At 37.7% G+C, this 17214-nt stretch overlaps 1 protein-coding gene across 1 annotated transcript in view; it reads right to left on the bottom strand.

The window, feature by feature from the left end:
- The window catches only part of LOC124605609 (origin recognition complex subunit 1), a 127449-nt gene that overhangs the window by 61642 nt on the left and 48593 nt on the right, over window positions 1–17214 (bottom strand). The window contains exon 4 of the mRNA XM_047137406.1: window positions 12077–12185. Coding sequence (XP_046993362.1) covers window positions 12077–12185 — 109 coding nt within the window. The remainder of the gene's footprint in view (window positions 1–12076; window positions 12186–17214) is intronic.

The following is a 17214-nucleotide window of genomic DNA, read 5'->3' as shown; positions in this document are numbered from 1 at the left end:
ACTTTTCCATTCTAATGTAAAGAATTTGTGTTAGCATTTTGCAACCATGACTTATTAAACTGACACTTCAGTAATTTTCACTCCTGTCAGCAGCTAATTTCTTTGGAAATGGAATTACGACATTCTTCTTGAAGCCTTAGGGTACTTCACCTGTTTCATGCATCTTACACAACAGAGGAAAGAGTTTTGTCATGGTTGGCTCTCCCAAGGCTACCGGTAGTTCCGACAGAATATCATCTACCCCTGGGGCCTTGTTTTGACTTAGATCTTTCAGTGCTCTGTCAAATTTTTCTAGCAGTATCATATCTCCCACCTCATCTTCAACTGTGTCCACTTTCCTTTCTATAACATTGCCTTTAAGTTCATCTCCCTTGTATAGACCCTCTATATACTCCTCCCATCTTTCAGCTTTCCCTTCTTTGCTTAGGTCCAGTTTTCTGTCTGAGCTCTTGATAGTCATACAGCTGCTCCTCTCTTACTCAAAGGCCCTTTTAATTTTCCTTAAGAATATATCTACAAGGGTGGTTTCAAAAGTTCTCGGAATCACCATGAGAGGTCAGCACTATTGCAATGAGTTGTTCATGTGATATTCATTGGACTGTTGCCTGTAAACACGTGCCATGACAGTGCTCTTCGAAGAGAGCTGTGGCAGTGATGTGGCTCTGTTGTTCCCACATAGTGCTTTGTAAAGAAAAAAAAGTGATTAAGTACTTTGTAAAGAATGGTATGAAAGCAAAGGACATTCAAGCCAATTTCCAGAATACACTGCGGGACTCTGCTCCTTCATATTCAACTGTTGGCAAGTGGACGAATGAATTTAAATTTGGTTGGGAGAGCTCAGATAATGATCCCACAATGGTCAGCTAAGATGTGTCACTACTCCAGAAATCATTGCAAAAGTGCACGAAATGGTCATGGAGGATCTCCGGTTCAAAGTGCATGAAATTTCTCAAGCTTGCCAGATGTCATCTGAAAGGGTATATCACATTTTAACTGAAGAATTAGAAATGAAAAAATTATCTGCAAGATGGGTGCTGCAACTACTGACGCTGGGTCGAAAACGCATGAGAATGGACATATCAGAACAATGTTTGGCCCATTTTATGAGAAACGAACAAGATTTTTTGAGCCGGTTTGTGACCACGGATGAAGCTTGGGTGCACTACTATACCCCAGAGACAAAACAACAGTCAAAGCAGTGGAAACAACATGCTGATTCTCTGCCACCAAAGAAAGCAAAGACAATTCCTTCGGCAGGAAAGGTCATGGCATCAGTGTTCTGGGATGCGAAGGTGGATCTCTTTGTAGATTATGTCCCCACTGGGCAAACAATTACTGGAGAATACTATGCTAACTTCCTGAACAAATTGCAACAAAAGATACGTGACAAAAGGCCAGGATTAGCAAGGAAGAAAGTCATCTTCCATCAAGACAATGCGTGCTCGCACACCTGCCGTCGCCATGGCAAAATTACGTGAACTAAGGTATGAATTGTTGCCACACTCGCCTTATTCACCTGATATGGCTCCGTCAGACTTCCATCTCTTCCCAAAACTGAAACTTTTTCTTGGTGGACGAAGATTCACTTCAAATGAAAAACGGATAGCTGGAGTTGACAATTATTTTGCAGGCCTGCAGGAAACTCATTTGCGAGATGGGATCAAGGCACTGGAACATCGTTGGACCAAGTGCATTAATCTACAAGGAGACTAGATTGAAAAATCAAAGAAGTTTCTCTGATGTAAGTACTTTTTTTCCTATTCCGTTCCAATAACTTTTGAAACCATCCTCGTATCTTTCCCCTAGTGAAATATGCTTCTAAATCCTTATATCTGTCCTCTAGCAATTTCTGCTTAGTCATTTTGCACTACCTGTCAATATCATTTTTTAAAGCTGTGTATTCCCATTCGCCTGCTTAATTTTGCTGCATTTTTTAAATTTTCTCCTTTCGTCAAATAAATTCATTATCTTTTGTGTTATCCAAGGATTTCTACTAGGCCTTGTCTTTTTACCTATTTCATCCTCTGCTGCCTTTATTATTTCATCATGTAAAGCCACCCATTTGTCTTCTACTGCATATCTTCTACCTGTTCTAGTCAACTGTTGCCTAATGATCCTTCTGAAACTTTCAACAACCTATGGTCCATTCAATTTATCCAGGTCCCATCTCCTTAATTTCCTACCTTTTCCTAATTTCTTCTGTTTTAATCTACAGTTTGTAACCAATAAATTGTGGTCAGTTGCACACCTGCTCCTGGAAATGTCTTACAGTTTAAAATCTGGTTCCTAAAGCTCTAGCGATTATATAATCAATCTGAAATCTTCCAATGTCTCCAAATCTCTTCCAAACCGAGTGCTAGCAATGATCAGATTATGCTCTGTGCAAAATTCTACCAGGTGGCTTCCTTTTTCATTCCTTTCTCCCAGTCTATATATTCACTTACTCCTTTTTCTTCTCTTTCCTTTGCTACTATCGAATTCCAGTCCCCCATCACAAATTTTCGTCTTCTTTATTCAAAATAATTTCTCTTATCTAATCATTCATTTCTTCAATCTCTCTATTACCTGCGGAGCTAGCTGGTATATAAACTTGTACTACTGTGGCAGGCATGGGCTTTGTGTCTATCCTCATGACGATAATGCATTCACTATACTGTTCATAGTAGCTTACCTGCATTACTATTTTCATATTCACCCTGTTTCTCCCACTGTTATAGTCTGTTAAAGGTTGAATTTCCAAAAATGATGAATACGTATTTTTTTAAATTTCTGACTGAGAAAGCAAATACCGATTTTCTTATTTCTATCTTCAAAATTGCCCTAAGAGCAACATATTTCCAACTAGCTTTTCATCCCCTATTACACCCCCGTAGGAGTAGAATTTCAAAAAGTTTGTTCTTAAATGATTCCTACAGTATAAAATCAACAACTTCTGTAAATTTTCAAGTTTCTATCCTTAGTGGTTTGGGCTGGGTGATGATGAGTCAGTGAAATGAGTCAGGCCCCATTTCACCCTCTTAGGAGTTGAATTTCCCAAATCAGTGAAACACACATTTTTTAAAAAATTCCTAACTAAAGTCAAATATCAGATTTCATAGGTGTAGCTTTAAAATTGCTTTAATACTATTTTAATGATTTACTTTCAGAAAAAAAACAAGTCTCCCCTGAACTGGGGTTCTGGATGGCTTTTCCAAACTCTCCCCATTTCCTAAACCTCACTAGTCCTTTTCATCTGCCCCTATTTCTTTCCCTTCAACCCATATTGCAATAAGTCTGATAGATTTTTTTCTGACAGAGCATGGTCACATTGGGAAAAGTCAAAAATGGAAAAACTGAGATATGAGATATAAACTACAGATCATTGTTGACAGGGAATATTCACTACATCCTAGGGCTCACCATATCTTTCATATTTTCAAAATAATGCCACAGAAAAAGAATTAACTGCATTTTGTGCTTTTTGTCTCCAAGCAGTTAACTTTGTTCTGTAAACTATGAGATAAGTGTCAGTGTACAATATGCCAATTTCAATTCTATTAAATAATAATTAAGTATTTATTAATTGGCAGTACTGTTATCTAGAGTGCTGAGGAGTGATTTTGATGTATAGTACTTATAATAATGAAATACTCAACTGACAGTGCCACCCTGTATTAGGACATAAAGGAAGCAACAAAACAGTGATGTAATTTCTGGCAAGTTAATAATTCCACAGAGACATGCAGATCATAGCAAAATTAGTAAATAGCATTACACAATAAGTTTGAGGTTATATTTCGGTACTGGACTAAAATAGCTATGTAATAAAATTTCAAAATGCTGAAGAATTAAACGTGTCAGTGCTTACTCAACCAGTTTGTAAAATATGTTACAATAAAAGCATTTTAAGTATATGAATTTTATTGCATCAGGTATCACATTACATTACTAGCCAGATTTGGCCTGTGGCCACTTTCAAATGCATTTTATTGATGACATGTGTCATACTTAAAAACTATTTAGTGTTATGTGGAAACAGATTTGTACACACACACACACACACACACACACACACACACACACACACACACACACACAGAGAGAGAGAGAGAGAGAGAGAGAGAGAGAGAGAGAACACACACACACACACACACACACACACACACACACACACACACACACACACAGAGACAGAGACAGAGAGAGAGAGAGATCCTGCATAGCACTAGACAGTTTTTAAATATAACACACACATCATCAATGCAAAAGCATTTGAAAATAACTGCTAGCCAACATTGGCCAGTAATGTAGTACAGCACACAATGCAATAGTCACCTTGTAGAAAGAATTTGACAACCTCTGGTAATGGCCGATTTGAGAACATCCCCCCCACCCACCCACTCTTTTGATTTTTTCCATACAAGTGAACAAGTGACACATCATTTGATGCCCCCCCCCCCCCCTCCTTTCCCTTCCCACCTGCCACTCTTTGGGCTCTTGGTAAAACCTTTAAAAATAAATCTACATCTACAGCACATGGAAACTGGTTGTTTTTCCTGTAAATTATGTCACTCTCTGTGTAAAAGGTTCACACTAGGGCAGCCCTCTCAGCTTGGTGCAACAAGCACCACTTGGGCCTCCAATCAGCGCTGCCTATGGTGGATATTTAAAATGGTTTTATCATTCAGAAATAATGCAGAAGTTGTGAACACACATATAAAGGTATTATGGACTGTTAAAGGTACTTCCAGGCAGAAAATGTTTTAGGGTGCATTGAACAGAATACTTCACAGTCACTGAAAAGTGTACAAAATATGATTCTTTTAGCCTAAAGTAGCAACATCCTGCCAGAACTTTCCATACTATATGCATTAAACTATTCTTTTGTGAGCATGTAGCAAACAGATCCTGAATATTCAAGAATATTAATAAAAAAAAAATGGTATGCTTATGCACAAAACAAACATTTCTTTTTCACACGAAATAAGCAAAATATCTCCAGATGAATATGTGAAACGGATTGTAGGTTTATAAGGACATGCAGATGGTTATCCACTACAACGGAAACTGAGCCGACGGTAATTACTTTGTCACACCTCTGTGTTTCTCGAGCACTCAGACACTATAAATCCAATGAAATCACAATGATTCTTTTGTTGCAGATGAATCTGGTACTTCAGCACAAGCACCACAAATTAAAGGAAACAGATGGAAGTAATATCATCAATTGGAACCAAAATGTAGAAAAAAAAAGAACCACGATTACTACAGAAAATAAAAAACCACATGATGTAATTTGTTCAAAACATTTGAACTGCAAGTGCAGCTTTTTAAATACACCAAACATTTTCCTGAGAAAAACAGACAGCAAATCTGCTGCACATTTTGGAAGCTAGAAAAATGTGTGTGAATTCCTAAGGGACCAAACTGCTGTAGTCATTGGTCCCTACACTTACACAATACTTAAACTAACTTATTCTAAGAACAATACGAATACCCATGTGCGAGGGAGGACTCGAACCTCTGGCGGGAGGGGCCGCACAGTCGGTGACATGGTGCCTCTAAACGCGCGGGCACTCCATGTGGCTTGGAAACTAGATGATGATCACAGACAGAAATGTTATAGTCTCTGCAAGAGAAGTACTTCAGGAAGAATAATTTCTGTGAACCATGGTAAGCACTGTCAAGATTCCAAACGTTATTTCTTTGGAAAAGAAGGAAACATATTTAGAGTTGTTAGGAATTTTCCTAAAAACTCTTCATATTAATGACAAGTTAAGGTTGATTTTTTACCCTTAAAGGCAAGTGTGGCAGTTTTGATGGTGAGGATCGCAGAAGAAAATATCCCTTTGCTAACAAACCAAAACTATAATTCACTGAGGGCATTAAAAGAAGTATTAAATCTTTTGCAGTAGTAGAATCACATTGTTGAAAAAATCAAATGTTTGTACGTCGAAAGTTGGCCCAACACTGCAACAATGTACAGCTTGCCCAACCAAATATGTGAAAATGCAAGGAAACAAACTGCTTTGTAAATAGAATACAGGGGAAATTGCTAAAAAGATTACTATATATTTTATGAATCTATAAAGAACCAGTGTAGTTTGAGTAGTAAAACATCAAATTGCATCAAACAATGATAAGTCACTGCTTTAGAAGAAACATTATGAACACCACAAAAGAAAAACTTTATAAAGCAGAAGACGAAAAATCAGTTACAGTTTCATAACAGCAGCTTCTTATTTGCAATCCGTACTGCAAATATCATTTTCATATGTGAGCCAACTTTTACTATGGCAAAAGATTATGCACCTACAATTGGCCAATACATGTATAAATATGATTCACAAAAGAAATTCTACTTACTGTTCAGCTTTGAAATAACTGAATGGAAGGAGGGGTGACACATTAGTTAAACTGATTCTCTTCCCTTCTCGAACACATTCTTGAGGTCTCACTGTATCCTAATATGTGTGAGGGTCAGAGCTGCAATCAGCACTTAGTAGCTATATTTATACTGACTGTGCTTTCAGGTCATCAAGTGCAAGTACTTAGAAAATGTGCATTCATTAAGTAAAATTCACCCTCTGAAACTACAAAATGAGAGAGAATTTTTGGCCTGCACTTAGCTGAAAGAGATGAAATTCTTAGTACTGCCAATAGACACATATAAAGCACAAGAAACTATTCAAGCTTTCAGAACTATTAGTTCCTTGTGGAGGGGGCAAGAGGTATATAGGCTGGGAAAGGTTAAAAAGGAAGGACATGTCACTCAGACCTCAGAGTAAGAACTGCTGTGTATTGGCTGCAGTTCCGGTCCTCACACATATCAGAAAGCAGTGAGAAAGTACGTCTTCAAGAAGGGAAGAGATGTAATCTAAGAAACATAAACCAACTTCTAATGTAATTGAATAGATAAAAAATTACTCACCATGCGATGGAAGGAGAAGACACATATATATGTATTAAAGTCTGCAAGCTTTTGGAGCCAGTGGCAGCTTCTTCTGGCACAAAGATTGAAGAGGAAGGATAAGGGGTGAAGGAAAAGGACGGGTAAGGTTTAGGAAAAGGGATAGAGTTCAGAAAAGTCGCCCAGAACCCCAGGTCACGGGAGACTTACCAGACAGGATGAGAAAGGAAGATTGACCATTGGGGACTGCACTAGATGAGAGTCGAAAACCTGAGAGTTTAAAGGTGGAAGACAGGGTGATATTCACGACAGAGATTAAAGCCAAACACGGTGCTTGAGTTAATAGGAGCGGAAAGCTAAGATAATTGTATGTGACAGAGCTGAGGTGGGTGGCAAAAAATAGATAGGTCAGAAAATGTAAGGTATAGAAAACTAAAAGGGGGTGAAGATAGGAGAAAGAATACAGATGACTATGTGATGAAACAGGCACTGAGGTCACGATTGTCATGTTGTAGAGTATGCTCCACAACAGGATATTGTGTGTTGCCAGTACACACACTCTGCCTGTGCCCATTCATCCTAACTGAAAGTTTGATTGCAGTCATGTCAATATAAAAGGTCGAACAGTGTTTACATAACAGCTAATATATGACTTATCATTTCACAGTTGGCTCTCCACTTGACAGTACATGTTTTGCCAGATACAGAACTGGTATAGTTGGTGGTAGGTGGGTGGATAGGGCAAGTCTTACAGCAGGACTGGTCACAGAGATAGGAACCACAGGATAGGAAGATGGTGCAGAATGGGCAAGGGATCTGATGAGGATATTGTGGAGATTGGAAAAGCGACAAAAAACTGTACTAGGTGTTGTGGATACCATGCCAGACAGAATGGACTTCAATTCAGGGCATGATTTTAAGAATAATCAGTACTAGGATTGGATGTGATGGCCTGCTGGAAAATCTGCTGGTGGTGTCATGATGTCCAGTGAAGGCTGAAGTGAGAACAGTGGTGTGTTGCTGTAAGCAATGCGCATCTGAATAAATTTGTTTGCCTTGAATGATAAGGCTGTATGGAAGGGAATACTTGACATGGAAGTGATGGCAACTGTCAAAATCTAATTACTGTTGTTTGTTAGTAGGGTTAATATGAACAGAAGTGTGTAGCTGACCTTCAGTGACAATGAGATCAATGTTAAGGAAAGTGGCATGGGATTTGGATTAGGATCATGTGAAATTTGGTTGGGAAAATGTATTTAGAGATTCCAAGAAATTACAAGTAGTATTAATTACAAGTAGTATTACCATGTCTTCCACCTTTAAGCTCTCATGTTTTCAAATCTCATCTAGTGCAGTCCCCAACAACCAGTCTCTCTTTTTTATCCCGTCCAGTAAGTTTCCCCTGACCCTTGGTTTTGGGTGTCTTTTCCTAGCTCTACCCCTTTTCCTGAACCTCACCATTTCTTTTGCTTAACCCCTCTTTCTTCCCCTTCAAGCAGAGGGAGCTACTGGCTCCGAAAGCTTGCAAACTGTAATACCTTTATACGTGAGTTCTCCTGCCACTGCTTGGTAAGTAGATTTTTTATGTATGCAGTTACATTATATTTTCAAAAGCTGATCATTTTTGTTGATTTATACTACCTTTCATACTACCTCTCCTTCCATTTACTCAATTTCAAGCTAAAACGATGGGTTCCTCTCATCCAGAGATCTGAGTGATGTGTCCTTCCTTTTTAACCTTAACCAACCTGTACCTCTCTCCTCCCTGAGCAAGAAACTATTAATTCTGAAAGCTCAACTGGTGTCTTGTACTTTCATATAAGTTTATAAGGAGTACTAAGAATTTTGCCTCCTGAAGACAGGTAGGTACTGGCCGGAAATTCTGCCTCATAATTTCATGAATCAGTAGTGATCAATTCAATGCAAAATGTCGATATATATCCATGTTTATAGCACAGAAGACTGGCTATCCATATTCATAAGTGAGAATTCAGCTGACAGGGAGTTCCTGAGTCTTCAGTAAAGTGCAAGATGATATCTGAAAATACAGTGCAACCCCACTTTTACACTTTTCAAAGGACTTCAAAAAAATGTTGTAAAATGCAGGAAAATGTAAAATGTGGGAAATAACGTTTTATGCTGTGAAAGTTACATATAGGATGGCCCCTTTCATTTTCGCACTGTATTACATAATAGGCATCAAAATACTTCTCAAGGACTTGTTTATTATAAGGCAAAAATCGCTGATGTAATGGTAACTGATGACTGTCTGGGAAATAGAAAGGTTTAACTCAATTTCATATGTCATAATCGATGTTTTTGGCACACTTGCAACCATCATTTATTACTTAAATAATGTAACAGTGCTGTAGTTGTGTATGTTTTCATGCTTAGCTCGATACGCTTCGAGAATTTTTTCACATTGTCATTGGCAAATATTTACACAAGTATTTTGTGTGGCATTTGTATATGTGTTGTTCTATAGTCTCTTTATAATCTCTTGCAATGTATTTGTCTTTTTGAGGTCATCAGGTACTGTGCCTCCTCAATTATGCAGATAAACCCCTCAACACATGCAAACTATGGTGTACATTGTTTGTTTGTGTAACATGTGTAAATACTGCACCTGACAATGAGAATAAATTCATGTTTTGTCGCCCATGAAAAAATACACAATTGGCACCATGTTTAAACCAGAAATATTACAGCAACGCAAAGGGAGTGAAGATGTACATTAACGCTCCAAGTGGCCACACGAAAAAACACAATAAATATGATTCGACAAAGGTGTGGCAACGATCATAACAATCACAAAATTACACACGCACAGTAGAGACAGTTTGGAAATGGTTATGATAGGTCATGATATCTTTATTGGAACAAACCTTGACCACCCAGAAGCATTAATGGGAAATTGGTTTCCATATCCGATTTTGGGAGCACCATGTAAATGGCGAGCTAGTTACTCCCATCAGCCACCACGCTGAGTAGAGCTTGGCAGTGGCAGGAGATACTGCACGAATTGCTCCAACTTTTACACATCCTCCACTCCATATCCTCTGAGCAGAGCACCCTCGTGTTAAGAAACTTAACCACTTAATGTTTACAAACACTATTTGGTGGCCAATGTCATGCCAGCATAATTTTACGCCAGTTTTCTCTCCACAAACATTTTTTCATATAGTGTAAATTGCGGGAAAATAAAAAACATGTTGAAGCAAAACTGGGTGTGAACTAAGATTGTGGACATAGCAAACTGGACAGGAGCGTTAAAAAATGCAGTAGACAGCAGGTAAACCTTAATTCCGGGAACATAAAAGTGGAATTATACTGTACTTGTGCACACATTCAGTTTCCTGAGAATGAATGACTTCCGGCATTATGAAATTGTTAGGATCTTTCTTTTAACTTATCAGAAACACAGTAATTGGTATTGTATATGTGAAAGTAAATACAATTACAAAACATGCAATTCAATATGTTTCCATAAAAAAATCACTATGTAAGACCCTTTTCTACGTTTTACTAACAGTGATGATTTTGCCTGTAAGAAACAGATAAGAGAATCATTTGTGAGGTATCGTAAATAGTTAATTAAAATGAATCTAACCACATGTATAATGTAATAAAAGTATCAGACTCTCATTTAAAACAAAACCAAATTTTTCATGCAAAATGAAACTCTGAAGTTCATTTATCTCAAAATTATCAGTTTTAGTTTAGTGTCACCTCCCACTATAGGATGGCCTTTATCTACGGTTACATATTCATCTAGAAAAGAAGAAGGAAGAGTTATCCCCTTCATCTAACAGAACACAAGTTAATAAACAATGACAAGTTATTAGCCATAGAGTATGCAGAAACCTAATTATCTCAGTCTCACTTGATTTCATGAGTCATATCTGAGAATAATGAACACTTCTTTTTAACAACCTGTTTCGAAACCATAAGTACTGAAATATGTAGGGCAGAAGATATTACCTCATGAATTATTCATGTATTATATTGTGACCTCATATTAAAACTGGCAAGTTGGGGGAAGGGGAGTGCAGGCAAAGGCGAAGGGAGGGGGGGGGGGGGGGGGGAGAGATAGAGAAAAGATTGCATCATCCCACCACTACAACCAGTAACATATTGGCTGCAACTGTAGGCCATACACAGTACCACTAATATCTTTATAGCAACAACTGTGATCACTGACATGAGTAACATGATGCCTAAACTTCTGCTATTCACTTGCAGATTGAAATACAACTGTGGCTGAACAAAGTAAGTCAACTTGGGGAAAATATGATAATGACACAGGTATCTACTATTCTGTTGTTGTTGTTGTGAGAAGACCCATCCATCCTCCCCCTTCATTCATCTGATTGCAATTAACAAAAACAGCAACAAGGAAATCTAGGAAGAGAAAATCCAATTCAGTATCTGTCATCTTTCAATAATTCACTTCTAATCAAACACTGAGAACTTATCAGCAAAATAATAAACATAGTAAGTTTCCTTACTTCAAAACAGACTTAACATAAAATGTTTTACTCAGTCGTTCCATCAGAAGACTTAGGGGATGCAACAGATCTCCAAAAGCAACTGTCTACACTACGCTTGTCTCTCCTCTTTTAGAGTACTGCTGCACAGTGTATGATTTTTACTAGATAGGATTAACGGAGTACACTGAGAAAATTCAAAGGAGGTCAGCACATTTTGTATCATCCAGAAATAGGTGAGAGTGTGTCCCAGTAATGATACAAGATTTGGGATGGACATTACTAAAACAAAGGAGTTTCTTGTTCCTGCGGGATCTTTAAGACATTTCAATCACCTATTTTCTCCTGCAAATGTGAAAATATTTTGTAGACGTCTATTTACGTAGGAAGAAAGCAATCATCATAATACAATAAGGGGAATCAGAACTTGCATGGAAAGCTGAAGGTGTTTTTTTTTTCCACACGCTGTTCAAGAGTGGAATAATAAAGAATTAGTGTGAAGGTGGTTTGATGAATCCTCTGCAAGGCACTTGTGTGTGATTTGGAGAATAGCCATATAGATGTAGATGTACTTCCCTGTTTCAGGTAATTATCACAAGAAACTTCAAATGTAACTGAATGGAATGGAGACAATGAATTCTTGATACATAGTTTGATAAACTACAATAAATTAACAACTAGAGACTTTATCACAACTTGCCTTAAAGTTTGTAAGTTTGCTTCGTTGAGCTTCCATTTGTAGCTCTCTCATCACAGAGCGCACAGTTGCTGTTTTGCCCGTACCTGGGACACCGCTGATGTACATACACCTGAAAAGAAAAATATAGATTGATTTTAATTCTTTTTTGATGTTCTTATCATTGTGGTTGACATATCTGCAACATAGTTTTTAAATTGGCATATTCCAATAGATATGGACACTGTTTACCATTTTAATTAGATGAAATAACAGGAAGGAAAAATTAAGTGAAATATAAGCCCATTTCAAGAAAACTGGCACTGTCATATGGAAAAAAAATTAAAGAACAAACTGACATCAAATCTGTAAATTATTAAAACACTTATTTCATAGGAAGAATACACAGATATTAAATAGGTTAAAAATGGCTGTAAAGCTCCTGAAGATACGAGAAAGTTGCTCAAAAACCACCATCAAGAGCAAGTACGGTAGAGACAGCATAGAAGGTAAACATAAAAATGAAAAGTAATGAAACTGCAGAACAAAGAAGAGGAACTTAACCTGGAGCTAAGCAATGTGGAAGTGGAGAGCCAAGCCTGTGTCTGTCAGTTTCTGTCCCTGGATGCACTGATGTTTGGGAGACGTATCTATGACTGAAATGGTGACAAATATACATTTGTACATACTGTGCAATAATACAGGGAAAATAAAAGCATAAAAAACAGATAGTCAACATTTCAGGAAGGGAGCAAGATTTGGGGAAACTTCAGGTAGTTAACGAGAAGGGTAGTGGTTATATTAACAGAACCATACAGTAGCTGTACAAGCTGCCATGTTATTAAGACTTTGTAAGCAGGTAAGATATGTTTCACAAGTGATCACTACGAACCAGAAGTGTCAGTTTTTTATAGGTTTGCATATTACAAACCACACATTTTGATTAAGATCCCAGGAACCAGAGCTTGTATGGAAAATTTGATAAACTGTTGAAAGTGGATTTAAAACCTACTGGGGATAACTCCTGAAAAGAGCATCCAGAACTTACTGTTAGGGACAGGACAATTTTGTATAAATGATAAAGCAAAATATAACATCAAACATGATTGTTTTACCAGCATAATGCAAAATCAGCATTTTGCAAATTCTCATGAAATTCGGCATTTTCCCATGTTTGCGTGTAAAAATGTCATAAATCTGGTGTGGCAGCTTATTAACAGTGGTAACTGAAAATTACTGAATACTGAAATTAGATTTTAACCATTTTTCTTTCAATGCTGAGAACCGAGTAAATCTTTAAACAACAGCTGATTCCCCACACAAAGAACTATGGCTCCAGATGTGACATCAAACGAAAATATCCTACTTTCAACAATCTCCATTTGAGTAACAGTTTTAGTTGGTTCCGTTGGCTTTTCCAGACACTTTTGTTCAACCTAACACACAAAAAAATTATGCCTTTTATGACATCTTTAATGTGGTGCATCATATGAACTACATATTTTCGTAGTGCATAAGTATAGATATGAAAAACATGAAATACGTCACTTTAATCATGCAAACACATTACTCAACGTGTCGTCTGATTACCTTGCAAACTAATCTGTGCCATGTTCTATACAACAGTTGATGCATCACAAGACCTCCCCAAACAACGTTGTTCTAGGTACAATGTGTTGCACAAAAATACTGGGAAATCTGACATCATAGGATAAAACCATTGCCCATGTTCCTAGTTAAAATTTAAGATTGCCTCATTAAAAAAATAATAATAAAAAAGAAATTTTGATGATTAAACCAGCAAACTGTTCAGAAACCAAGATTTTAATATATTATTGTACGGAATTGTGGGAATTTGATTTGTTTGATATCTCTCTCTCTCTCTCTCTCTCTCTCTCTCTCTCTCTCTCTCTCTCTCTCTCTCTCTCTCTCTCTCCACCCCCCTCCCTCCCACCTGCCCCCTTCCCATTTCTTTGTGTGGCTTGGCTGCAATGTATTGACACAGTCAGTAATGCACAATAATTGTTCATACATTTCATCACTAGAAGCAGTGGAACAATTGCGCTTTGGTAGCACTAAACACAGGTATGTTCAGTGCCTCTGACTATTACCTACATGCAGCAGAGACTGACAATTCTCACAAAACAACAAATTTAATTTAAGATTCCACAAGGTGAAGGGAACAAACACACTGGGCTGCACCAAGAAAGGCAAGATATTCTGAAAAGGTACAAATCCCTTCCTAATTTAGCGAAAAAAGCAAGCAGGATATACTAATACTGTCAAATGTCTTGTGGTGTGCTGAAGGCAGTGTGGTTTTCCATGTTCAAATTTAGATTCCGGACAGCTGTTTTCAAACAATACTGAAGTGTTGATGGGTCAGTGGTATAACATCTCAGAAGAGAACTCTGAAGTTATGATAATGCTTTCTTTTGAACTTTCAACAGTTTATGGTTGCAAAGTTAATAGACTGTCAGAAATTAAAACCAAATTTGGCATAACATAGCAAGAAGCTGGTCAAAAGAAAACCACTTTTACCTGTACCCACTGACAGTAAAGCGAAAAATTTGCCTAGTTAGTTGGTTGGTTGGAATTTAAGGGACTGGCCAAAGAGGTCACAGCAGCCCACTGGTCAAGAAGTGGTTCGTTTGGACTTAGTGATGTCCACCAGAAATTTGATTGGATTATGACGGTATGTAGAAGTGGTAAAATCTAGTCACTGAAAGCAATATTGATGCCAGACCTGAATAATGATTTCAGGAGAGGTAAAAGTATACAGGTCACACCAGTATGTAAGTCAGAGAAGATGAGGGGCTTTCAGGACTAGCCCATGGCGAGAGAAACACCACCCACATCCAAGCCCCTGTCAGTCTGTTTAAGGCAGTTACAGAATAAAAAATGCCTCCTACCAGGGAGAAATGTAATAGCAGAAGTAAGAAGAATTTAACTGACATCAATTGGACCATTAATAATAAAACAAGGTTAGAGAAATGGCTGGGGCCAGGTGAGTGCCTGTCCCTCCCACAGCTATTCCACCCCGACTGATTATAGTCATCAAGATTTCACATTCTGCTGGGCCTGCAGTGCAGTTTACAGCAGTGCTTGATCTATGGCAGTACGCACCAGTACTCTGTACCAGAACCTCTGAAGAAAAGAATCAGAACATCAAATTTTGAGATGTAACAATGAAAACAATCAATTTTTGACGACGTAATGTAATAGGATAGATAAAAAATCTACTTACCAAGCAGCAGTGGAACACACACATGAAAGAGGGTTAAAATTAGGCAAGCTTTCAGAGCCAATGACTCCTCCTTCAGGCAGAAGGGTCGAAGGAGAAGGATGATGGGTGAAGGACTGGAGAGGTCTAGGAAAAAGGCTGACTGTTGGGGACTGTACTCCTTTTTCTTCACTCTTCTTTCTTCCCCTTCAACCCTTCTGGCGGAAGAAGGGGCCACTGGCTCCTAAGGCTTGCCTAATTATAACTTTCTTTAATGTGTGTGTGTTCTTCACCGCTTGGTGAGTAGATTTTTTTATCTATGCTATTAAATTTTGAGATGTGGTACAACAGAATTTTATTTTTTTACCAGTACAAATATTTTATTCACAATTTTAAGATTGCAGAAAAGCATTAAAATAATGTTTTAAGAATCCTACATTTCAGAAGCACCTCTTCCCCCCCCACACACAAAAAGCTCACAGTATCGGAACCTTCTTTCTTTAAATCAAGCACTGGTATATATCATTATAGGACACAGGGAAAATAAGGCCTCCAAAACTAGCTGCAATAAGGTAATCTATTCAATATTTTACATGACAGGCCTGTCTCAACTTAGTTGCCATTGCCAAGTGACATCTACATTCATTGCGACTACTTTTGGAGCTTTCACTTTATTACAGTCAAAGAGTTAAAAAGGGTAACAACATCCACTATTCATTAGAGTACTATCCCTAAAACAGAAAATAATGTGAAGCAGAAAAAGGGTTTAACCACATCAAAAACCAATTAAAACAAGGTGCAAGAGAGATGGTCAGGCAGCTATCAAAGAAGTTAGTACTGGTCCTCGTGATGTCGATACATCACTATCCAGTCAACGCCACCTCCACCCTGCCGACCCCAATGCCACCAGTACACCTGCCACCAGCTCTGGTGTTATTTAGTGATGTGGAATGGGCAAACACCTGGTAGGCAGGACATTTACAAATGGAAATTTGCCCAAACCAGTTTTAAATGCCCAAAATCCAGGCAATTATAAAAAAGTACTTTTTAAAGTTTTTACTGCTAGAATGTATAACTTAAAATTTAAAAAAACCGGAGAAAGGGATGATACTCCCCATATTGAAAGTTAGTAAATGTTTACACTTGCCTTTATAACTAAGAGAAGGGAAAGGAATTTTTTTTTAACCTAGCATTCCAGCTTGCTGTACAAAGGAAGGGAGTGTGTTGCTGACAGCTGTTTATCATTTATAATGACCTCTTTATTTTACTTGTTTCCCTCCTACTCCCCCGACCTCCCCCCCCTACACACACACACACACACACACACACACACACACACACAGCATTAAAGAGCTGCGCAATGATGCAGTGATAAGTCGGCATAAAAAACTTTGTCCTCAGGTTGTCTCTTTGTAATTTAACACACTTTATACTCTGCACCAAATCTCTGAATATTATTGAAGAATGATTAATGATAAAAAAAATTATTACAGAATGTATTAAACAGCTGACATGTATTTCTTGATGATAAATGTATTCCTAAATGTTAAACTATTGTCAGTGGGAAAACAAAAAGTTTATCGTCACATGTAACAACATTATAGACTGACTATAGTTTTGTATTCTGCTCCTTTCTTTATATACTTTTGTATGACTACACTGCTGTGAAGATAAAATGGGAACACTAACATAAAAAAAGATTTAATAACAAAGAATCAATGCCCAAGGTGCTGGAATCATTCGATTCTGATACTAGTCGATTGCTAGAGAATCCACAATTCTTGGAATTGTGGAATTAGAATCGGTACATGACACATCCCTAACTGAAATCATTAGGGATAAACTTTTTTTACTCTTATTCCAGTTATCCTAAGTATATATTAGTGCTACAACTATCACTGCAAATATGTAGTAGGTCAACATTTCAACAATGTGGGAAAAG

This window comes from Schistocerca americana, chromosome 3, assembly GCF_021461395.2.
Source record: "Schistocerca americana isolate TAMUIC-IGC-003095 chromosome 3, iqSchAmer2.1, whole genome shotgun sequence".
Classification (NCBI taxonomy): domain Eukaryota; kingdom Metazoa; phylum Arthropoda; class Insecta; order Orthoptera; family Acrididae; genus Schistocerca; species Schistocerca americana.
This window is presented reverse-complemented; position numbering and strand designations above follow the sequence as displayed.